The sequence below is a fragment of the Myxocyprinus asiaticus genome, chromosome 36, assembly GCF_019703515.2.
Source record: "Myxocyprinus asiaticus isolate MX2 ecotype Aquarium Trade chromosome 36, UBuf_Myxa_2, whole genome shotgun sequence".
NCBI classification, from domain to species: Eukaryota; Metazoa; Chordata; class Actinopteri; order Cypriniformes; family Catostomidae; genus Myxocyprinus; species Myxocyprinus asiaticus.
Genome location: NC_059379.1, coordinates 27,653,983 through 27,679,887, shown reverse-complemented (window position 1 = coordinate 27,679,887; position 25,905 = coordinate 27,653,983). Strand labels below are relative to the sequence as shown.

Below are 25,905 nucleotides of genomic sequence, written 5' to 3'. Positions count from 1 at the left end.
CAGGTGCCATTGTAATGATATAATAATTGTTATTCACTTCACCTCTCAGTGGTTTTAATGGTGTGGCTGATCAGTGTAGGTTACAGTTGGCGAGGGAAAAGGGGAGCAAACAAGCATTTCACAAATGTAACAAACAATATACAGTACACAGGGTTGGGAAGGTTACTTTTAAAAAGTATTCCGCTACAGATTACTGAATACATGCTGTAAAATGTAATTTGTAACGTATTACTTTAGATAACTTAAGGTCAGTAACGTAATCTAAATATTTTGGATTACTTCTTCAGTACTGGTGAATTTTTCACTTGTTTTGACTATAAACAAGCAAATAAAGTAAGACAATGATCTTTTTTTTATATTTTTACAGAAAAACAATATTTAAATTCTGATTAAGAATACGATTTTTGCAGTACATCTTTGATCTAATGTCAAAGGTGTTACTAGAGAAAAAAAGTTATGCTCCAACGTGCATTTTCGTCATAGATATATTGGTTGTAGCTTTCTATACGATGTTAAAGGCTACATTGGTTAGTATTTCTTGTAAAAATACCCTAACCTCATAAAAAAAAAAAAAAAAATTGACAAGGCATGTAATTGTGTATTTATTGGATTTATGTTTCATTTGTCAAAGCGCATCTAACTGTTTTCTTGTTAAGCTGTAGAAACGTGATGTAGCTCCTCTAAAAAGCTGCCAAGGGAAAATTCCTCAATGACGTCGTATCCACCTTTTCACTCACAACAGTATGAAATTGTATGAATGTAACACATCTTAAGAAAGTGTTTCACCGCTGTTCAAAAGCTCCTCAGATTGCATCTTTTATATGGATAAATGTTTTCCAACTGAATAGTCTAAATATTAAATGAAACAAATGACAATAAAATGCAAAGTAATCTCTTCAGTAATCAAAATACTTTTTGAATGTAACTGTATTCTGATTACCAATTATTTAAACTGAAACTGTAGTGGAATACAGTTACTTATATTTAGTATTTTAAATACGTAATCCCGTTACATGTATTCCGTTACTCCTCAACCCTGACAGTACACACATACAGTCAAAAGTCTGAGACCACTAGTGACTATTTTTCATTCTTTTAATATTGTTACATTTTTTCATTAAAAGTTATATTATGAGCATAACAATGTGTATGAAATGGTATTCGTTTTTTTTTTTTTTTTTTTTTTTTCATGTTTGGTATATATTCCCCTTTTTCTTTAATGAGAGCATGCACTCAAGCTGGAATGGACTCCATGTGTTTGTTTTAAACCTGATAATCCATATTATTCAGCATGATTTGAGAATGTTTCCAAGAGCACCTTGTATGCTTCATTGGAAGCAAAGAAATCTGAACTTCTGTGTTAACATGGTCAATGTCACAAATTTGCTACTTTGCCTAGACATGGAGCAGAATCTTACATATTTCTTCTCACAACTTTTGTTATCAAATTTTCAAGCTCCTAAAACTTCTAGTTTATTTCTACGTGTAAATGAAAAAAGCCAGCTTTCAGTGTGGTCTTAGACTTTTGGACCTCACTACACATGCTTGCATGCAGGTTTTGAAACAGCTAGTGTTAAAACAATGTCATTATCTAGTTAAGTTGCACAGATATACTTAATGAGTTACTCAGTATGTCTCAGTTGGCATCGATAAGCCCCCTTTCTTATCATATTTGATCAAGTCCTTATCTTGCACTGTCTCACTGCTGATGTCGTTTGAATGGCTGTCTGAAATAAGCAGGTTTCCTAAGGAAACTTTCGCTACTTTTTGAGCCCTCACTGGAAGCCGCCATATTTCTCCAAAACTCTGCACATGCGTAAGAGTTCACAAGCAGCCTTCTGACCAATCAAAGGACAATGTGCATCTGCCAACGCAACATTCTGACCAACGATGGAACAATTCGGTCTTCTATGAAGTTAATAGCATCTTTGATTGTGGTTCACAAAAGATACTTATATTTGTGCATTTTACTTGAGTAGGCAATAATTATTTGAAACCTTTTGTTTACAATTATTTATTATTTCATTTATTATTTAAATTCTTTTAAATTCCTTTTGGGCAAAGCGCAAATCTTTAATAGCTACTAACTGTAGTTCAGGCTAGGCCAATATATCAGAGTGTAAAATCAAATATTGATGGTGAGATGTTTAGAACAATGTAAAATTCATACTTGCATTTAAAGGTGCACTAAGTAATTTTGGGCATGGATGAGTCTCATAATTGCAGTAGTTTTTAGTTACTGATGCCATTGTTGGAATTCACTACTTACACTCAGCCTTGATTAATTCAATCCACGGATGGAAGAATCCAATAACACAGTGGCATTTGGCTGGTCATGTGATTCTAACATGGCAGCCTCCATAGGGGACCCTCCCCATGTAGTAATAAAACTACCTTTATAAGGTTACTGGTATGATTGGAATCTTCATCTTATGTGAGTGATCATGATTTTATACAAACGTTTCAAAATTACAGTTTATTTCTTTAGGAACAACACTTTTTTAATGAGAAAAACAATTCTGAGTGTACCTTTAAAAGGGTTCAATAAAAGATTTTAATGATTCAAAAATCAAAGAAGAGTCGGTTTCACACCTTTGTAGCAGAGACAAATTGTGTAATATATAGAAATAATACTGTAGGGGCCTGGGTAGCTCAGCGAGTAAAGACGCTGACTACCACCCCTGGAGTCACTAGTTCAAATCCAGGGCATGCTGAGTGACTCCAGCCAGCTCTCCTAAGCAACCAAATTGGCCCGGTTGCTAGGGAGGGTAGAGTCACATAGGGCTAACCTCCTGGTGATCGCTATAATGTGGTTTGCTCTCGGTGGGGCGCGTGGTGAGTTGTGCGTGGATGCCACAGAGAATAGCGTGAAGCCTCCACACGCGTGCTATGTCACTGCGGTAACGTGCTCAACAAGACACATGCTAAGATGTGTGGATTGATGGTCTCAGACGTGGAGGCAACTGAGATTTGTCCTCCACCACCCGGATTGAGGCGAGTCACTACGCCACCATGAGGACTTAAAGCGCACTGGGAATTGGGCATTCTAAATTGGGGAGAAAAATAGAAAGAAATAAATAATACTGTATATACATAAATACTAATACATTGGCCTAAAAGTCAACATTGATTTAAATACAGCTATGCCTAAAAATTATAGAATTACAGTGGCATACAGAGTGCAGTTATGTACAGAATGCATTATTTATACATCAAAGTAGCTTTGTTTTATTAGCAAATATGGTTGTTTATAACTAGAAATAGCTACATATGACTTGATTCATGCACTGTTGCATGAAAATACAGGGATCCATTAGCAGCCTAAAATCACAGATCCTGCAGTGACTTCTAAATAATAGGCTTTAAATAAAAACCTGCTAATACATTTCACATATGCAAAATATTTACCTGTTAGAGTTTGTTTTTATTGAGTTTCAAGTTTTGTTTAGTTATCAAATGCAATGCAAGGACGATGTTTGAATTATTCATGGTATCCATGAGCAGTTATGGCATTAAGTCTAATTTGTTAGTCAATTATGTTCAATTAAGTGAAAAAGATACTGATTTACCAGACAGACCAATTGGAGAGCTGTGCAAAAGCTTCTCGCCCAATGAGACGACAGGGGGCGGAGCGCGAGGGAGTGTAGACGCCTCACAAAAAGTTGCCTAAAAAGGACAATTCACCAGTGTTGAGCGAAAAAGTGAAGTATAAAGGCTCAAGAAACAAGAAAAGCAAGAGTTGCGATATCAGCAATTGTATTTGAAATATAACTATTTACTAGATAGTGTTTAAAATCTCCACAACGTCCGAGGCGCCTCGCGCGTCAAATGCATTACACTGACTGTATTGTAACGTTTATGTTTTAACTTCACCTAACATTTCTTCAACGGGGATTTTAATATGTCGAAGGAGCCGGATAAAACTCCTTCTGAGAGAGAAAACTCAACTTTTGTTGATGATGTGGACTCTGATTCAGCGTCTTCTCCATCAATATGCGACGAACAGGGATCCCAGTCACACAAGCCGGACAGCGAGGACGATGAGCGTTTCCCCCCGTGTATTCGAGACGCGGTGTCGCAGGTGCTCAAAGGCTACGACTGGTCCCTGGTTCCGATGCCTATGCAGGGCAACAGGTCTTTGAAAGACAAGCCTCATGTGAAGAGACCCATGAACGCGTTTATGGTGTGGGCTCAGGCTGCGCGCAGAAAACTGGCAGATCAGTATCCGCATCTCCACAACGCAGAACTCAGCAAGACACTGGGCAAGTTGTGGAGGTAAGTGGGTGTTTGGAGATGGGTGTCATAAAGATATTTTTGGTCAAACATTGCATTACATTGTTCATAAAGACTACTGCACTTTAACCTAAATGTGCTTCATGTGGTAACATACATTAATTACTTTTATTCAACTCAAAAATCTGATTAAATGCACCTGACAAATTAGGTTGCATCAGTGAAATTAGTATTTAGGGGTTGCATCAAGTAAAATAGATGTAGATCTAGAATAAAAATGGGTCACAATTTATGGGAATAAAATCCCGTCAAAAGTATTGCGGTCAGGGATTCAAAAATAAGCGTGAATCAAAATAATGTGTTAATAAAATAAAAAAAGCACAAAAATAAATGAAAGTGCAGATTAAAAATAATAACAAGCATGAATCATATTTAAAATATGCTGCAAAAATTTTTTAAAAATTAAAGCGGTCATCAGAATTGCAAACAAAGTTTTCCTTGGTTGTATTACTGTTTTTTTTGTGCACTTTGACAATTTTGTTCATATTTTCATTTTTTTTTGTACGCTTACGCTGTATTTTTCTTTGCTTTTGTTTCCAAGTTCTGCGCTTGGTTTTCCAAAACTTGTGAGCAGAGTTTCATGTAAATCAGGGGGTGATTTGTGTCCCCATTGGTCCACTAGTTCTTGATCGACAGCTCCTCCTCCTCTTTTTTATTTTTTTTTTTTTTATTTTTTTATTTTTTATTTATTTATTTATTTTTTTGTTTGTTTGTAATTAACATTTTTTTATTAAATATTTTAATAACAAGAAACACACACACACATATATACACACACATACATACATGCATACATACATACACATAATTATACACCCATAATAATCATACTCACTTAAAAACTATACTACAATACTCTCTCCACACCCCACTCTCCCGCATTTCCGGACAAACAAATCTAAATCACCCCATCTTCCCAATGACACCTTCTCATAAGCCGCTACCCTCACCATCTCCGTGCACCACTCCGGATATGGGGGCGAACCAGCTGACCTCCAACCCCTCACAATAACCTGCCTGGCGATCATCACACAGGTCAGAACCCAGTTCTCAATATGGCCATCCCCCACATCGATGACTGCCCCATCACCCAGAACACAAAGTCTGGGGCAAAACGAAACCTGAGTGCCCACCACGTCGCACAAAAAATTCTGAACCTTCGACCAGAATTTCTGGATCTCAACACACCATCAAAAAACATGGGCCATGTCTCCATCCTCCGATTGGCATCTCCAGCTGGTGGGTGTGTCTTTTAAGACCAAGCCTATACAGTCTAGAGGGGGTCAAATAAAATCTATGCAAAATTTTGAATTGTATAAGATGCACCCTTAAAGTTTTTAAGAAACTTAGCCCACACTCGTTCCTCCAATGCCAAGTTGAAATCTTTCTCCCATACTTTCTTGAGAGAAGTTAAGGCTCCGTCCCCCAGACTCTGAATTAACAGGGAGTAGTACACTGTTGCCTCATGACCTTTTCCAAAAGCCGCAATCACCTCTCCCAAAGCATCTGCCTCCTTAGGGGGGTGTTTGCTACTCCCAAAAATAGTACAAAGCAGGTGGCACAGTTGTAAATACCTATAAAACTGAAGTCTGGGTATCCCAAAATGTTGGACCAAGTTTTCAAACGATCTCAACACTCCACTTTCATATAGGTCACCGAGTGTAGCAACCCCCCTCACAATCCACTCTGGCCAGCAGAAAGGGGACTTGCCAACACACAATCTTGGGTTCTGCCATATGCTCGAGGCAACATTTAAATGTGTCCAATTTAAACAATCTGGACACTTTAGTCCATACCGAGTGTAAATGCGAAATAACTGGTGTAACTTAACTTTTCCGATTAGTTTGATAGAGATGCTTTGTAATGGTGAAATAGGGGCAAGAACTGCCTGTTCAATAACAAACCAGGGAGGGGCTCTCTCAGGTGGAAGTGACCAATGAGCCAAATGTCTGAGACTGAACGCGTAGTAATAAAACAAAATCTTGGGTAGGCCTAGCCCACCTTTGTCTGTCGGCCTATGTAACTTATTAAAATGCAATCTGGGATGTTTACCATTCCAAATGAAGGACTTCGCTATGCTATCAAATTGCTTGAAATAAGAGAGGGGGACATCTACAGGGAGTGACTGTAGCAGGTAGTTCAATTTTGGAATACAATTCATTTTAATAACATTAACCTTCCCAATCATCGATAAATGTAATGAAGCCCACCTTTCCACATCGCTCAAACCTTTTTATTAAAGGGTCAAAATTAACACTAACTAAATCAGACAGATTTGCTGGGAATAAAATCCCCAAATACTTAATGCCCAGTTCGGGCCACTGGAAGGCGCCCAGCTGGAAAGCCATTACTGGACAGTACGCTGTCAGAGACAAAGCTTCAGATTTAAACCAATTGACCTTGTATCCTGAGAACTTGGAAAAGGAATTAATAATTCTGTGGAGGCAAGGCATAGATCTAGTAGGTTCAGAGACAAATAATAAAATATCATCTGCGTAAAGCAGAAGCTTATGCGCCACACCTCCCACAACCACCCCTGGAAAATCATCCTCCTTTCTTATCGTGGCTGCTAATGGTTCCAGGGCAAGATAGAACAATAATGGGGAAAGAGGGCAACCCTGCCAAGTGCCCCATCCAGAGTAAAATAATCTGAAATTAATCCATTTGTCTGTACCGCTGCTACAGGGTGTCTATAAAGTAACTTAATCCAACCAATAAATGTACTCCCGAACCCATACATTTCCAAAATCTTAAAGATAATCCCATTCAACCATATCAAACGCCTTTTCAGCGTCAAGTGAGATGGCAGCGACTGGAGACTGATCATTCGCTGCTGACCACATGATATTGATGAGACGCCTGATGTTATCAGAAGAGTTGCGGCCCCGAATAAACCCCACCTGATCTATATGTATAAGAGATGTCATAACCTTACTTAATCGGTTAGCCAATATTTTTGACAAAATGTTTACATCTAGTTGGATCAGGGAGATTGGACGGTAACTCTTACACTCGCTTGGATCTTTGTCCTTTTTAAGAATCAGACTGATCTGGACTTGTGTCATGGTTGAAGGAAGCTTTCCATTCTTTAATGATTCAGTATAAACTTCTAACAAAAGTGGAGCCAGTTCTGTAGCATAGGATCTAAAAAATTCTGCAGCAAAACCATCTGGCCCCGGAGCCTTGCCAGTAGGTAGGGACTTAATTACATCTTCAAGCTCCTCCAAGGTTATCTCAACATCAGGAGTTTTTTTGCTCAGTCTTAAGTTTAGGAAGCTCTAATGGTTCTAATATCTTCATCAGTAGACAAAGATGTGGAACTATAAAGATCAAGATAGAACTCTTTAAAGGCATTATTAATATCAATGGCTGAGGTAAAAATTTCACCACCAGCAGATTATACTAAGGGAATGATAGAAAGAGACTCTCTCTGCTTTTTATATCTAGCCAAAAGCTTCCCTGTTTTGTCCCCCGACTCAAAGTATGACTGTCTTGCCCTGAATAACCAAAACTCCACTTTCTGCGACAAAATAGTATTATATCTATATTTCAATCGGGTCAATTCTCTGAGGCCATCAGATGACATACGGCGCTTCAGCTCTGCCTCGGCACTTTTAATATTTCCTTCCAACTCCACGAGTTCTCATGTTTTGGATTTTTTGTTGAATGAGGCATACTGTATGAACCGACCCCTAAGAACCACCTTAAATGCCTCCCAAGCCACGCCCACAGAGGATACCGAGAACCAGTTGGTCTCCATATGAACACTGATTTCAGTCTTTAACATTTGTTGGAAATCATGATTTTGCAAAAGGGATACATTAAGGCACCAACTATATGATTTCCTTTTCTCTATATGTGGCAACACCTCTAAACTCACCAGGGCGTGATCCGAGACTAAAATGTTTCCAATTGAGCAATCAACAACAGTTGAAATGAGGGATTTGGATATAAAAAAAATCTATTCTAGAATAAATCTTATGGACTGATGAAAAAAATATTTGGTCTCTTCCAGATGGGTTCAAAAGTCTCCAAATATCCATAAGACCAAGATTTTTACACATCCTGTGAAGTGTCAGTGTTGCTCTAGGGGGCTTACACACTTTTGCTTCACTATGATCAAGGACTGAGTCCATCAAAAGATTAAACTCTCCTCCCAAAATTATATCATGAGGGGTGCCAGCGACTTGCAACATCCCTTTAAGATCTATAAAAAAGCCCTGATCATCAGTGTTAGGTGAGTAAATATTAGGCAAAATCAGACTTTGCCCCTGAATTTCTGCTAAAACAATAATGACTCTTCCTAATTTATCATTAAACTGTTTGAGACATTTGAATTGTAAATGTTTATTTACCAATATAATGACTCCCCTGCTCTTACTTGAGCCAACACTAAAGAAAACATGTCCACCCCATATCTTCCCAAATTTTTCAGCTTCCTGTGGGGAAAGATGCGTTTCTTGAAGAAACACTATATCATATTTCTTACGTTTAAGAAAAGAAATAACCTTCCTTCTTTTTATGGGGTGCCCCAACCCATTCACATTCCATTTGGAGAGAGATAGTACACTCATTAACATTTGACATTTTGATATAATAGAAAAAATAAATTTGTGTGCCAAAAACAAAATTATGAAGACCACATTTCAACATTAATGCAACAATAAAACCCCGAACTCCCCCCCCCCCCCGAACTAAACGAACAGAAAAAAGAAAAACATGCGCATTAACCCCGCGCACGACAGCGCCAACCGGCGTCAATCCCTTTAAATTAAAGAGTCCATGTATGCCTACGAGAGCCCCCGCGACAACTTTGCCATCGGATTGTTCAATTTTGCCTCACAAATTTGTAAGGCAAAATTACATAACATTAAATATTTTGTAAAACAAACCCCAGCCAATAGGCAGAATAAACACAAAGAACATGTAGACTCATTCACAGAACTGTTTCGAAGGTGTGTTCCTTCACAAAACAAATTCCAGCCGATATAAAGCCATTCATTTTCCTCGGACAGACAAACAAATCTTCGGTGAGCCAGCTGATGAGTGCAGCAGATGATGTAATCATTCCAATGTCCCACGAAAATACTCCACAAATCATACTCCAGCCAACAGGAGGCATAAACACAAGGTACTGACAGATTCATCCATAACTGTCCCGAAGTAGTGTTATATAACAAAACATGCTCCAACCGCTAGGCGGAACCAGCACAAAAGGAAACAAAACACGCATCCCGGTTCCTCGGATGGTCAAGAGTCAATTAACTCGGAGGCCGCATAAAAGTATATCCCATGATTTACACAGTCCGCCAACTTTATAAAAGACATCCTTTGTGTGGGCGTGTAGATATTTTGCAGTCATCCGTAGTGTATATTCTCAATCTGCCCGGGAACATAATTGTAAAAGTGATCTTCCGTCAATGCAAAAGTTTCTTTAAGGAAAAGTGTTAATCCACAAAACAAACTCCAGCCGCTCGGCAGAGCCAAAGCAAAAAGAAACAAAAATGGCACCCAGCTTCCTCCGAAAGCCAGAGTATGTACAGTGAGTCAATCCACTTGCAAGAAAAACACCCAATGGTTACTCACCCATTGTTTCAATAAAAGACATTGCCTGATTGGGACATGTAAATACTTTGCTGCCATCCTTGGTGTTCATTCTCAGTCTGGCCGGAAACATCAAAGCGAAAGTGATCTTCTGCTGATGTAAGAGTTTCTTGCATTCCTTAAACCGATCGCATTTCTCTCTTGTCGAGTTCGCAAAGTCCGGGAACAAGAAAATATTGTAATTCTTCCAAGAAAGCTTTCCTTTGCTCCTCGCCTGGCGCAACACGAGATCTTTATCGGATGATCTCAAATATTTGGCCTTTCTCCTTCAGCAGATCTGTGAGCTGGGACTCTGTGAGCTCGCTCGATTTCCAGCTTGTGGCCTGTTATGTTGAGCAGACTCGGGGAAAAGCTCGTCTAGGATTTTCACCATATCTCTGCCCTCCTCACGCTCAGGAATTCCAACAATTCGAATGTTATTCCTGCGGCTTCTATTCTCAAGATCTTCAAGCTTTTCAAAAACATGTTCCAAATCAACTTTGGTCGTGGGCGGATTAGCGGCTAATTCCCTCTCCGATGACTACAAATAATCGATTCGTTTCTCAACATCTGTCACTCTTGTGACTAACTCAGATTTTTTTTTTCCATCGCCGTAATCGGTCGACGTATTGCAGCAAAGTCCGCAAGTACCTTCGTCAACATCACCGACATGTTGGACAGTTGACGCTGGATTCCTTCTCCCGCCGCGCCATCCAAATTGAGTCCCCGGTCCACAGGTCTGTCTGGACCCGTAAGTGTCTTTTAATGTCTCCAGAGCCTGAGGATTTTGACTTCTTTGCCATGTTTACCTCAAACAGCAAATGTGTAACTGGGTGTATTGAATTTCACCAGATTATATCATGAAAATAATTAAAAACAAATTAGCAAAGTGCGCAGAGCTGTCTCTCACACGTCTGCCCTTCGCATGCCGTCACGTGGCTCCCTCGACAGCTCCTCTTTATAACTATATTCAATTACTTGTGATTGTCCAGGATTTGCCAACTGATGGTTATCCATATTCATCTACCATCATGCGATTGAGCAGCAGCCGTCGGAGTTGCATTGGAGTGACGTCACCTCCCCTCTTCGAATGATTGGCAAGAGGAGGAGCTGTCGATCAAGAACTAGTGGACCAATGGGGACGCAAAACGCCCCCTGATTTACATTAAACTCTACTCACAAGTTTTGGAAAACCAAGCGCAGAACTTGAAAACAAAAGCAAAGAAAAATACAGTGCGAGTGTACAAAAAAATTAAAATATGAGCAAAATTGTCCGAGCACAAAATCCGACCAAGGAAAACATGACTTTGCTTTATTTTTATTTTTTTTGCAGCATATTTTGTGCTTGTTATTTTTTTAATCTGCGCTTATTTTTTGATTCACACTTATTATTTTTGGATCCGTGACCACAATACTTTTGACAGGATTTTGATCCCATAACAATTACTGGTTACAACTTTTTTTTTTTAGTGATTAATAACATGTACTGTACATCATGCATATATGTATATGCATATAAAACACTTTGTTTGTAATTATATGTAATATATATGTAACATGTATTACATGTAATATGAACATTGTTATGTGTAATGGACAGGATTTCATTTCACTATCACATCTAACAGAATAGAATATTTTTATATCATCCACACAACTGTTTCAATTGGATCATGCATACATTTCATCCAATTCCATGCTTTGCAATTGATGGACACATGAATTGACCAGGCTGCTTTCTGAGAGCGAAAAGAGACCTTTTGTGGAAGAGGCAGAGAGACTGCGGCTCCAGCACAAGAAAGATTATCCGGATTATAAGTACCAGCCCCGGAGGAGAAAAAGCCTGAAGCCGGAACAAAGTGAGCTGGACAAGGGAGTTGAGAAGAATCATCACCCTTCGGATCAAATATACACGGCAGAACTGGGTATGAGAGGCATTCACCATCAACCGCTCCATGGTGGTGAGTTGCACCCATGAAAAATATCTTATTTTAATTATAAATGTGCTATATGCACTTTATTATTTTCTATTTTTCCAACTCAGTACAACAACCATGCAACAGTTTTATTATAAAAAAATAATGTTTCGGCAGGTAACTTAAAAATTTGCTGTATGTAGTGCCATGTAAATGTACTGGTTTTATTCAAGTCAAAAATAGTATTTATCATTGGTCACACCAATGCAAGTAATTTTAATAACGATCAGGTGGAATTAGTGCTACTTTTTAAGTTATTGTGCAAAATATGTGCAGCTTATTTTCCAACTTAGTGCAGTAACCACCATGCAACAATCTTTTATGTTACTGTTGCATTATATGCACACAAAAATATGCATACTTTGTTTCCAACTTAGTACAACCACATGGCCCTCCCACACCGCCCACCACCCCGAAGGCCGATCAGCACCAAGGCGCGAAACTGGAGTCCCGGCTTGCGTCAGAGAACGCGAGACAGAATATCGACTTTTGCAATGTGGACATATCAGAGCTCAGCAGCGACGTCATAGGCAACATAGGCACTTTCGACGTCCGTGAGTTCGATCAGTACCTGCCGTTAAACGGCCACACAGCGGTTAACACCGAGAACAACAGCGGGCAGCACTCCAGTTCTGGCTGTTTCAGTACATCCTATCAACATCACCATCCCCACAGTAATGTTTCGATGTGGAACAAGAGCTCGGGGTCACCATCCACATCCTCGCATAACAGTACAAATGAGTCAAGCCAACAAAGGCCGCTCATTAAAACAGAACAATTAAGTCCCTCTCATTACGGAGAGTCTCACGGGTCACCGACCCAGTTTGAACTGGGCTCATCCTCCATCTCCAGCTCCCTCAGCGACTGTCCTGACCTGCAGAACTCCAGTTACTTTACTACATTCTCCGGATACCCAACCGGCATTTATCAGCATCCATATTTCCATTCGTCCAGACGACCCTATGTGACTCCCGTTCTGAACAGTTTGTCAAGTCCTTCTCACAGTCCTGGTGAAAGCTGGGAACAGCCCATTTACACAACTTTAACTCGGCCATGATGTGATTTTTTTTGCCCTTGTGTGGGTCTGAAATAAACCCAGCTTAGGTGTTATTTGAGATTGCTCGGACCTCTTCTGACACTTTATGTGGCGTTCGAACATACCTAAGTCCTAAAATGCTGTCTGGGTAGGTGGCTCACTAGGTTTTGATATACAGCGTATGTGTGACCCATGTGATCCTGGACAGTCAGAATTTGGTCAAATGTTGTGAGACTGTGTCTTTACAAGATGTTTATGGATAAAAGTTTTATGCTGCCATTTCATAGACTTTTCAGGTGGTTTTCTAGACCTTTGGTTTTTCTGTAACCATTTTTCAACATTGTTTTGTGTTTATACTTTGGTCTGTATAGAACAATACAGTAACAGTATAATATAATAAGTAAAAGCCAACTGACATCAAACTCTGTCAATACATAATTTAAACACAATTATGCATGTTCTTGCTAATATCCTTTTAAATCTAAACTTAAAATACTGTCTGATGTTTAAAGGTTTAAGTATAAATGCTGTGTGTGTGTGTGTGTGTGTGTGTGTGTATAAATATATATATATATATATATATATATATAAAAACCCCAATTCTCCAAGCTGGGACAGTATGGATAATGCTAATAAAAACAAAAAGGAGTGATTTGTAACTTTTATTCACCCTGGGCTATATTGAAAGCAACACATTATATGATGTTTTACATTGTGAATTTAATTGTTGATTTAAAAAAAAATATATACACATTTCAAATCAGATGATTGCATGCGCATATATATATATATCACACTGTGTGCACAATTATTCTGATATATTATTCTGATCTTATTATTTCCTGCACATTTTCCAACTCCAAACCATATAAACTTGAATGCTTATTGGATTCAGTCATTTTCAGGTGATATGTATTTGTGTAATGAGGGAGGGTGTGGCGAATCAAGGTGTGCATAATTATTAGGCAGCTTCATTACCTCAGGTAAAATGGGCCAAAAATTAGATTTAACTGACACTGAAAAGTCAAAAATTGTAAAATGCCTTTCAGACGGATGCAGCACTCTTGAAATAGCTAAACTATTGAGGCGTGACCACCGGACAATCAAATGTTTTTGTTTTTGCGCATAGTCAACTGGAGCGCAAAAATGCATGGAGAAGAAACGGTGTAAATTAACTGCAAAAGACTTTAGAAGAATTAAACCCATTATCCTCCAGTGCCACCATATTCCAGAACTGTAACCTACCTGGAGTGTCCAGAAGTACAAGATCAAGTGCTCAGAGACATGGCCAAGGTCAAGAAGGCTGACACATGACCACTACTGAATATATTCACAAGTTGAAGCGTCAAGATTGGGCAAAGAAATACCTGAAGACCGATATTTCAAAGGTTTTATGGACAGATGAAATGAGAGTGACACTTGATGGACCAGATGGATGGGCCCATGGCTGGATCACTAATGGACACAGGGCACCACTTCGAGTCAGGTGCCAGCAAGGTGGAGGAGGGGTACTGGTATGGGCTGCTATCATTAAGGATGAGGTAGTTGGACCTTTTCGAGTTGAAGATGGACTGAAACTCAACTCTCAAACCTACTGCCAGTTTCTGGAAAGTACTTTCTTCAAGCAGTGGTACAGGAAGAAGTCCTCAGCATTCAAGAAGGCCATGATCTTTATGCAGGACAATGCTCCATCACATGATTCCAAGTACTCCACTGCTCAAAGATGCCCAAATAATGACTTTGCTCCCTTCCTCACCTGACTTAAATCCTACTGAGAACTTGTGGGCCCTTCTTAAATGTGAGATATAAAGTGAGGGAAGACAATACACCTCTTTGAACAGCATTTGGGAGGCTGTGGTTGCTGCTTCAGTGAAAGTTGATCGTGAACAGATAAAGAAACTGACAGACTCCAGGGATGGAAGACTCATGGCAGTTATTGAAAAGGGTGGCTATATTGGTCACTGAATATTTTTGAAAGGCCAAAAATGTTATTTCATTGTCATTTTGTGTTACTTATTTGTTGCACCTACTCTAAAAATGTAGAATAAACAATTGAGTTGGGAGAAATTCTTTTTGTAATTTAGTTGCCTAATAATTGTGCACACATATATATTCCCCTGAGAAAGACATATGTCACTTTTTCTTGTTAAACATTCAGGTTTGAGGTTCTGTAACATTTTGAATTGACTGAGAGCATTGTGTTTGTTCAACAATAAAATTAATCCCGAGGAATACAGTTTGCCTAATAATTGGGCACGCAGTGTGTGTGTATATATATATATATATATATATATATATATATAGAAGGAATATTTATATTACTTATTAAAAGTAATATTTAAGTTAATTTAATATTAGAGATTTGACATATCTGGAGTACAGATGCAAGCCTTTACAAAGCTTGGAAACAAAAGGTGAAAACAAAAAAAAGTGAGAGCAAGAAAATAGAGCTAATTCCTAATGACGGCGCTTCTCAAAGGGCTCTTTGTTTTGATTATAAAAGAGGCATTCATTATGAGAGAGGGGAAATAGTGGCACAAAACAAAGCAGAAAATCATTAGTACTGTTGTTACATGAAAAAAGTACACAAGAACAGACACTACTACCCTTTGCTATCTGGGTAAATGGCAACAAAAGCAACAGCAGGCACAAAATGCATTAACTGTGTGCAGGATAACTGAATAGGATCTTCATGCTGTGGAAATGAGCCAGTGATTCCAAAACAGATGGGTATGGGTGGACTAGGACTACTTTTCTTTTGACTGCATTTTAGTACATGGAGGATTTTGAAGTCACAATCCACAATTGAATTAGTGTTGACATACAACTCACATCATCTTGCCTGCTGACATTAACGGATCTTAAATCTCAAGCTATGATTAGTAAGCAGTAAGCGCTACAAGATGTTCTGTCTCTTACCATTTCAATTAACGTAACTTTTAATACAATTCTAACTCTTACAAATTTAACAGGATTATGTTACATTATATTACATTAGAAGTTGAATACAATAACCTTTCAATCTCTGAAAGTTGTCATGTGAAGATCGTTGTGATTGTGATCTTCAATGCAAGTGCCATTAAACAATGAGAGACAATAACACTGAGCCATTCAAGAAGAGAACATAACAGAAGTCAATCTGAAAATGATTGCAGCAAGTTAGTTCAGTGGATAACATGAAGCTGGGTTTGTGTGATTAGGGAGGTCCATTATTTAGTCCTGTAATTACATGCTATAGTCCAAGTGTTAGGAACTCTTGAAATATTGGGTGATGAAGAATTAAATGGTGTTTTATATAGACCATGTCAGGATTTACATTTTTTTAATTTTTGTATTTTTTTTATATTACAGTATATCCATGTTCTTTCCTGTTTGTTTGCAGGTTTTTTTTTTTTTTTTTTTTGCACAAACTTTTCTTTATACACATACACAAGTATGTATTCAGTAAATTCTTTATAAAAACTGTATGCTGTTGATATAGAGTGCATCCAAGAAATAGCGTGTCTCACAAGTTGGATTTGCAAACGGGAGACCGGAGCTGTTTCTTATAGTGTTTATTAACTACAGAATCTGTTGGCAAAAACAATGGTTTGATATTTTTGTATGTAACCTTTTACGTTTCTGCTGTTTCATGGATTGTTTTGTGTTTCATAATTGTTTTTTTTTTTGTTTTTTTTTATACTAACTGAAAAGTCATTAAAGAACCTATAATAGGCTATGTAATGGCAGGTACCCATTGTGACAACTTATCCCATAAAGTGTGACAACATGAAAAAACATGAGTTCAATGAACTGTATCTTTTTCCCAGGCAACTGGTGAAAAATTGCAAAGCTTTACTTGTAGCCAATACTTTAAGGTATGTGTAACCTCGCTAGCAGTGACAGGCAGACGAAGATGATGAAGTGTGAAGAACCCAAGTGCAGTTTTATTTACAAATCCTAAATGTGAATCCAAACAGATGTGAAAGTACAAAACAAAGCGACGTAAACATGGACTTGACTTGATTTGAACAACATTACACCAAAACAATACCTGACAACCGACAAAGGCAAACATGAGGGCTTCAATACATGAACATGCATGACAATGACAACCAATCAACAGACAGAACTGTTAACAAGATAACAAGACTAATAAACTTTAACCAGTGAAAAGACAAGACACATGAACAGGGGAAACACATGACAGGATCACATGACAAGTTCACATGAGGGAACAGGAAAACACATGACATGAACACATGACTATAAAACAGGAACTAAACTATTAAAATAAAAGACATGAAATTAAAACATGAACAAAAACACATATGAAACTGACATTCAAAACTAAATCTGCCATGAGAAATATTCACTGGACTAGAAGGTTGGACTAGCCCATCTCTCAACTAAACATCTTCTAAATAATAACAAAAGTTTGCACACAAAAAAGTACACTAAAAAAACAAACAGTTTTTTTTTTTCTGTTTGTTCAAAAAACTACCGCAAACACAATTCTAGAACATTTTGTCACAACTTGATTTCATTGCATTCTATTTATTTAAATTTGTAAAATGGAAGTTTACTTAATCCATTTGATTTGGGACAACACAAATGCTTTTTGTGGCATTAATATTAATGTAGCATTGATGAAACTGGGCAGGGGATTTCTAGTTTCCAGCATTCTTTGCATGGGACTCGATATGGAGAGTAAATGTACAAATTAAGTGTTATTTTAAGTGTTTTTGTACAAGATAAATAGAAAGGGGATACTTGTTCATTTTTAATGTGTTGTTAAGTTAAGATTTTGAAGAGCTTCTGTTATGTAGGAGTTTTGGCAGTTACCATTACGGTGAAGAGTGGCACTTGAGCTTAGGAAAAGGACAGGTTCATAAGACATATTTTCCATATTGAGCAATTGCAGTGCTAACTATGGCATAGTCACCAAGCTGCACTCTGTTGTGCTTACCACCAACATGTATTTAGCATATTAATATGTGGTATCACTAGCCAGTTTATTAAAAAAAAAAAAATGAAAGAAATTAATTTGAGTTACTTTGACATGTTTCATTTTGTTGTGTTTACCCATTTCAGTTAGGTTCCCTCTACAGGATATATTTGAATTGAGATTACATACTGTAGTAATTTTAAGTTAATAAAACTCATTTCAAACATGTGTAACCACTGTCCACAATTGAATCAATTTAAGCTAAAGAGTTTTTGTTGTTGTTGTTGTTGTTTTTATATATTGCATGGTATAGAGGCAAAGTTCATGCTCTCCTTCATGTAAATAAACTTAAAAAAAAAAAATAAACACACACACACAATGCAGCTTTTTTAAAAACTAATTACATCATCAACTCATTTTCCTTTGTGATTTCACTGTGTATTTGAGAAGTTTTATGTTTAAGTCGTGATTGACAGATAGTATGATGGTACTCAGAGTCTTCTTTACCTTCCCGGACCACTCTTGTGAAGTAAATAGGATGGTCAGTGCTTAAGCAACCCCACCCTAATTAATGATTTCCTGCTGGGTTGAAAACAGCCTCTTGCTGTGTAAGTTATAGTGTCTTCCCAGCTTCACTTGCACAGCCCAGCCGCCAATGACAACAAGCAACCAGACAGAACCAACATTGAAATACACAATTCCACAGTGCAGTGGAGCCAGGCGGATGGGGATGAAGGCAGTGGAATGCATCATGTCAGGCAACGGTGTCTGACAAACCCCAACCCTATCCATACACACACAGTCACACACACCAAATTACATTACAAATGACATTTTCTGTAATATGCATTTTGTAAATATGAAAATGGTGTAACTAAAAGACTTTTTAAGGATACATTATGAATGTATTATTACAGTATATATTCATTTTTAACAATTGCACTGATTTAGTGCTGCCATTTCCATATATGTAACACTAGTCCACCAAATATGTGACACTAGTCCACCAAATGAGAAACTGGTAAAAGCCATGTACCAGTTATACCCCCAATGTACCCCCCAAAAACATGGCATTTCCATAGTACTTTTTGTTACTGAATGTTAACTTACCCTTATTTTAAACTAATCAGAACTGAACATTGTAACCTGAACAGGAGGGCCACAGTTAACAAGATCTGTTTTAAGAACAGATATGTTCAAACACATTAAATAATTACAGAATGGCTAAAATCACTTACAGCACCTTTAAAGTTTGATCAGTTTCTTACACAAAGCTATTGTATAGCTTCAGAAGACTTGTAATATAGTGCATAAACTGGATGGATTACTTTTATGATACTTTCATGGTGCTTTTTTGTCCTTTTGGAGCTTGACAGCACCGTTCCCAAATCACTTTCATATCATGGAAAAGAATAGCCAGGATATTCTTCAAACAATTCACCTTTTGTGTTCCACAGAAAGAGAGTCATATGGATTTGGAACAACATGAGGGTACCTAATTGATGACTGAGTTTTCATTTTTGGGTAAACTATTCCTTTAAAAATAAAGGGACGTGCAGCTGCATCTTAATTTGTGATGTGCTGCCACCTTGTGGAGGAGGATTACTCAAAAACAGAATTATCAGCATTGCAAGATGTATAGACAAAAAAACTGTTAATGAAGCTCTTAGTCACCATTTACACACAACAAAAGTAGTATGGAGAATAATATGACGCTATGCTATGAAATGATCTGCTCTTAAAACTGCCCTTTATATGATATCATTATAAATCAGAGCTTCTTCATTCACATATCGATTTCTAACATGGTTTCGAGATTTTCTCCTTTTTGCCGTGACTACTAACACATTTGAGTGATGGGCAAGTTACTCAGCACATCTGCCAGCCACACAATGAATAGTGGGGATTCAAAGACCCCTTTAACTGAACATAAACAGAAAAAACATTTGGACAATTGAACGTAAATAATTTTGCTTAGCGTCTGAGGATTCCACAATACTTTAAAGCAGCATTTGCTTGGATATTCAGTACAATATGGTATTTCCAATAAATAACATCAGTCAAAATGTATTGCAAAGAAAATGCAACAACTGTACTTGGTGCTGCCTGCCAACCACTTCATTTAGAGAGTAAATGTTAAGGTTTTATCTTTACATGAAGTGTAATGAACATTCACATGCCATATCTATACAGTAGCTTGGCTAATGACACCCAGTATGTCTGCTTTGGTAAAGAGGAGTTTAAACAAATACAAAGGGACATTCACAACAATGAAACCTCAGTGACTACGCCCTGTTAAGAAGTTGTCAATGAAGTCCAGTGTCTGGTCCTTTAGTACTAAATTTAGGTAGAAAGGGAAATCTTCTTTTGTAGTTTTTGAGACTTGCTGTGGTCCAGAGCTCACCCCAATCTCCATCTCCATGTATCCAGAGTCATTGGACAGAGTTGCTGTTTATTGTCCAGTCCCACCTGGATATAGGCAGGTCTACAGCCAGCATCAAGGCTTGTGCTTAAAATGAGCCTCAACTAGAGAGAGGATACATTTTTGGGAAATTAGGGAGCATGTAAATGAGATAGCTTTATGTACAATTAGGACTGGGTGAGATATCCAACCTGATCTCATGTACCTACAGTACATATTTGCAAAGTTATTTTAACGTGGCATGTTGCACGTATCGCAGAAGTTTCCTGGTAAAATGAACACTTGAGGAGCTACAACAACAATTTTCAACAAATCATGAGGAAAATGGCAGATTATCACACAACATGTTTACTATAGTGCATTACTTGTAAGTCGATATATTTTAATATTTGCATCACATAACCAACTAAATTTACAAGCTTGTGTTGAGTGTGATCAAATTTGCGCAGTAGCTCAACTGGTGATGCAAAGGACCGGGGTACAAGACCTGAAGAGCATGTGAGTCGACATGTGAGCCAACAATGTCACAGAAGCACCACAAAATGACATGGTTGCTTTAGTTGTTGCGTTTTTCATCTTACAACTGCTTTTTCTGACAATATCGTTTAGGTTTTTTTTTTTTTTTTTAATCCCCTTTTCTCCCAATTTGGAACGCCCAATTCCCACTACTTAGTAGGTCCTCGTGGTGGCGCGGTTACTCACCTCAATCCGGGTGGCGGAGGACAAGTCTCAGTTGCCTCCGCTTCTGAGACAGTCAATCTGCGCATCTTATCACGTGGCTCGTTGTGAATGACACTGCGGAGACTCACAGCATGTGGAGATTCACGCTACTCGCCGCGATCCACACACAACTTACCACACACCCCACTGAGAGTGAGAACCCCTAATCGCGACCACGAGGAGGTTACCCCATGTGACTCTACCCTCCCTAGCAACCGGGCCAATTTGGTTGCTTAGGAGACCTGGCTGGAGTCACTCAGCACACCCTGGATTCGAACTCACGACTCCAGGGGAGGTAGTCACTATTGTTTAGGTTTAAGGTTTTGGGGTTTAAGGTAGAGAGGTCGGTTTTGTTGGTTTAAAATTTGATGAAATGGCATTAGAGTTGGTAAGTTCGATTGTTTTTTTTTTTGGTATCAGTTCAAACTGTCTGCTTTAATGAATAGATACATAACTGTGATTCAACAATTAGTTTGCCATCAGAAGTCTCTGCATGGCATTTTTCAAATAATACAATATTTTTATAAAAATATATGTAGGATTTTTTAAGATTTTTACTGTATTTCCTTCATTTGAATCTACATTGGTTGAAATGAAAAACTACCCTTTTATGTCACTTCAGAGCAATACATATTGCAAAAAAAAAAAGAATATTATCAAAAGGCTGATAAATAATTATATGTTGATATTTTTTAAGCTATAATTGCAAACCCTATGAACAATAGAGGATTACGATTGGACAAACTATATCTCAACGTATTTTACGCAATCATCATGGCAATACTGCAATGTTCTTATGTTTATTAGTCTTAGGAGTGTGTGTGAATGGGTGTGTGTTTACCTGCGTATTCCTGTGGCATCATTGGTCGGTTGACGACTCTCTGAAAAGCAGCGATCCAGTCCTTCTGTTCTGCTTCTGTTTCACAAGCAAACAGGAATTTCCTGTCAGGTGTTTCAATGGTGATGCCATACTTCCAATGGTAGCCTTGAATAGAGGGTGGCAGTCCAGGTCCGACTGTATAGCTGTTCTCCTTGCTGCCGATGAAGACCTCTCCACGTGCAAATGCATCCTAAAAGTATTAGAGACAATTGTAAAGAATGCTGTGTGTCAGCACAGCTCAACATTAAAAAGTGTACAACAAGCACAGATGCATAATATGCCATTTTGGAATTGAGTTTTATGTAAAGGTAAAGTGTATAATTTTTTCAATGTAAAAGGAATATTTCAAAAATGCAAATTCTCTCATAATTTACTCACCCTCATGTCATCCCAGATGTGTATGACTTACTTTTTTCTGCAGAACACAAACAAAGATTTTTAGAAGAATATTTCAGCTCTGTAGATCTATACAATGCAAGCGAATGGTGGGCAGAACTTTGAGGGTCATAAAGGCAGCATAAAAGTAATCCATAAGACTCCAGTGGTTAAATCCATGTCTTCAGAGGTGATAGGATAGGTGTGAGTGAGAATAAGAACAATATTTAAGTCCTTTTTTACTATAAATTCTCCTCTCTGCCCAATAGGTGGTGTTATGAAAGAAGCATGCAAATGTTAAAAAACAAAAGAAGAACTCTAAGGAGAGAGGAGCGCTTAGGAGGGCTGTTTGAAAGTAAAGATTGATAGTGAAAAAGTACTTAAATATTGATCTGTTTCTCACTCACACCTATCATATCGCTTCTGAAGATATAGATTCGTTGTATGGTCATAGTCGTATGGATAAATTTTATGCTGCCTTTGCCCTTTATATGTTTTGTTGAGCTTGCATTGTGTGGATTTTCAGAGCTGATATTCTTCTAAAAATCTTTGTTTGTGATCTGCAGAAGAAAGAAAGTCATACACATCTGGGATGGCATGAGGGAGAGTAATAAATGAGAACTATCCCTTTAAAATACTTTCTCCTAACCCAGTATAATGTGTACTATGGAGTTAGAATTGATTGGTTCACATTTAAAAGTTGGTTCACAAATAAATTGAATGAGATCCACAAATAAATGTAAGGAGTTTTCCAAAAATGAAATGAATTCACAAATAAAAAGAATAAGATCTGCAAATAAAAAAAAAATAATTTACAAAAATATTTTTTAACTCACAAACACAACTCTGTCCAGCATTCATTTGTGAATTGCATGCATTTTTTTTGTGGATCGCTTCCTGTGCATTTGTGGATGGTTGCTCACATTTGTGAATTCTGAAACATTTCTTGCATGAGGCTGCGGGCAATCCACAAATAGGTGGACTCCACCCATTGTCTACTCAAGCCAATCAGATAACAGCCCCATTACTCGGACCAATCATAGTATAAGGGTGGGACCAGAGTCACAGCTCTCATGATCATGGAATCAAGCAAATACAGATATGCTCCAAGGCCGCAAACTTTTTGGTTTCACATAGGTCCACTGACGGCCATCTTTTAAGAAGCTCTCGGGAGGCAATTTCCAGTCATGGCAGTGCATCTCCTATCTACTTGAATGGAGAAAGACCGAAATCTCAAAAACGGTTGGTCAAGATTACGATCAAATAACATATTTCAAATCAGAAAATGGAATCCTAAAATGTGTTTCTTTACCTCATATTACGCCAAAACATTTTCCCTGCTGCACGTAAGTGAGTTCATTGACAGGTGATGCCTGAATCTAAAAGGTGATTGGCTCTTTTAACTGTAAGGCGGGACTTCCTTTCTACATACTTTGACCATTGGGTGCTAGAGCTTCTTGGTTGGGCATCCCAGTGTCTCCCATTCATTAAATAGAAGTGGCCCGTCTCTGCTAAATAGTCTCTGGTGGATTGCCTTCAGCTCTTGCGCAAGAAACGTTTCAGAATTCACAGATGTGAGCTGTCATTCACAAATGCACAGCAAGCGATCCACAAATAAATGTGTGTGATTCACAAATGAAGGCTGAGTTGTGTTTGTGAGTTAAGAAATATTTTTAAAAAAAATTTTATTTGCAAATCTTATTCTTTTTATTTGTAAATTCATTTCATTTTTGCGAAACTCCTTACATTTATTTGTGAATCTCTTTCCATTTGTCTCTGAATTAGAAAGAATTCTAACTCCATAGTGTACAGACAACTTAAAGCCATTTTAACTTAAACTTAAAGGCTCTGTGTTGCTGTCAAAAAAAAATTATGTTTGAGCGTCCCAACCAGCCCAACATGGTTTGGGGTGGGACTATCTGTTTGTTTGACCAATGGAAGATGGGGGAGTTTTTGAGAAACCTTTTTTTATTATTATTATTATAATTATTAAATAATAATATAAAATAATTATAAAATAACTATAAATATGAAATGATATTAAAAAATTTAGAATATTTATTTTTGCAATTGCGTTTGTTGTCGCTAGTGCTGCAAAAATTACACACTTCACCTTTAACCAGAACAATATGCAGTCACTTTTACTCACCAAGGGATCTTTAAAGTACATCAGTCTCCTATCGTCCATAGTAAACCACCTTTTCTTAAAACCTTCTGTGTGCTGAAAAGTAGTGAAATTTCAAATTCTGGTCAAGTTCAGAAATAAATCTCAGTAAAAACAGCACAAACATCTAGAACTTGATGCCAGGATTTCCAGTGCAACAGGCTGTTTTTATGGCATGACAGTGTGGGCTACATCCTTTGTCTAAATGTTTCTGATGATGGTGAAGATAAAGTTAAAATGTAATTAGAACCCGTTTGAAACACTCACCCTTGGGCCGGTTTTCTCCATGTAACCTTCCTTCATGAAGTTCCGTGTAAGTCTTGGTACCAGCTAAATGAAAACCATGCACAAACAAAGAAAATATACTTCAAACCTCACCCAGAAGCGTGTGTGTGGCCACCTCATTAAACATGTACAATGTTAATTTGAAATATGAAAACATGGATTATTTTAGAAATGCATTCATAATCACTATAGTGAGTTTCATGCTCATAAATCATTTTTATGTGTGTCAGTTACTGGAAGAAATTTGTTTGACATACGTCCTCATCATTAGCTCCAGGAAATGCCACCTTTTGGTAATGAAACCGTGCTGCTCGGATTGCAGTGAACCAGTCCACCATTTCCTGAACACACACATACACACACACATTCAGTGAGGACTGAGGGAACATTATGCAGTGTTTAGCTATGGCCAGCAGAGGATGCTTTATGATGCAATAACTGTTATACATCCTCCACAAAGTGTGGTATGTATCAGACAGCATTACTGGAAACACTTCAGTCACAGCTATCTGTCTCATCTCAGGTCTTAGAGAAAGAAAAATCACTCTTTACCTTGTCTAAGAGCTAAGACAATGTCGAACCTTCTTGTTGTGGACTTGTCTGTAAACTACATATCTTAAAATAAGATTGTTTCAGGTTCTAAGGAATGATCAATATTTGTAAATGAAGTTTGTGAGAGGGGAATGAAGAAAGCACAATGGAAATGTAACAGAAGTGAAAGAGAAGGGCATTTTGAGAACAAAAAGCCACCGGCTCTTGTTTTGTGGAGAAGTCACAATGACCAAAGCAGCAGAACATCATCCGGTCCAATTTACAAATCAGAGATGACCCAAATACATACATATGCTTTTCTCGCCAAGTTTATCTTCAAACCAGTCTAACAAATGAAAATGCTTAAGTCTAAGAGGTTTACATGGATGATCAGTACATCATCTGATTAATTAAAAGGGGTCATATTATGAAATTGGTAACACTTTACAATAAGATTCTATTTGTTTACATTAGTAAATGCATTAGTTAATATGAACTTAAAATGAACAATATATTTTACAGCATTTATTAACCTTGGTTAATTTATAAAAATAGAATTGTTCGTGGTTAGTTTATGTTAGTTCATAATTCATTAACTAATTTTAATATATACAAACTTACAATTTTTAAAATGTATTAATCTATAATAATTTCAAATGTAATGTTGAAATTAACATTAACCAGGTTTAATAAGTGCAGAAAACAGTATTGTT

At 37.6% G+C, this 25,905-nt stretch overlaps 2 protein-coding genes across 5 annotated transcripts in view; one reads left to right on the top strand and one right to left on the bottom strand.

Annotated features, from left to right (window-relative positions):
- Positions 1 to 3,656: 3,656 nt before the first annotated feature.
- Positions 3,657 to 15,138, top strand: LOC127427078 (transcription factor SOX-8-like). Its single transcript, XM_051674434.1, has 3 exons — positions 3,657 to 4,275; positions 11,608 to 11,837; positions 12,230 to 15,138. Exons 1-3 carry the CDS (start codon positions 3,902 to 3,904, stop codon positions 12,907 to 12,909), a joined length of 1,284 nt encoding a protein of 427 aa, XP_051530394.1. The 5' UTR covers positions 3,657 to 3,901; the 3' UTR covers positions 12,910 to 15,138.
- A 1,714-nt stretch (positions 15,139 to 16,852) lies between these two features.
- Positions 16,853 to 25,905, bottom strand: part of LOC127427082 (arf-GAP with dual PH domain-containing protein 1-like) — a 30,945-nt gene continuing 21,892 nt past the window's right edge. For 3 of the 4 annotated variants that reach the window (XM_051674439.1, XM_051674441.1, XM_051674442.1), the window contains 5 exons: positions 24,919 to 25,002; positions 24,644 to 24,706; positions 24,362 to 24,433; positions 21,799 to 22,027; positions 16,857 to 20,341 (listed from right to left, as the gene is read on the bottom strand). In XM_051674439.1, the coding sequence (XP_051530399.1) occupies positions 20,313 to 20,341; positions 21,799 to 22,027; positions 24,362 to 24,433; positions 24,644 to 24,706; positions 24,919 to 25,002 (477 nt within the window). In that variant the 3' untranslated portion in view covers positions 16,857 to 20,312. Of the gene's footprint in view, positions 20,342 to 21,798; positions 22,028 to 24,361; positions 24,434 to 24,643; positions 24,707 to 24,918; positions 25,003 to 25,905 lie in introns of all 4 variants that reach the window. The other variant, XM_051674438.1, reaches the window with a different exon arrangement.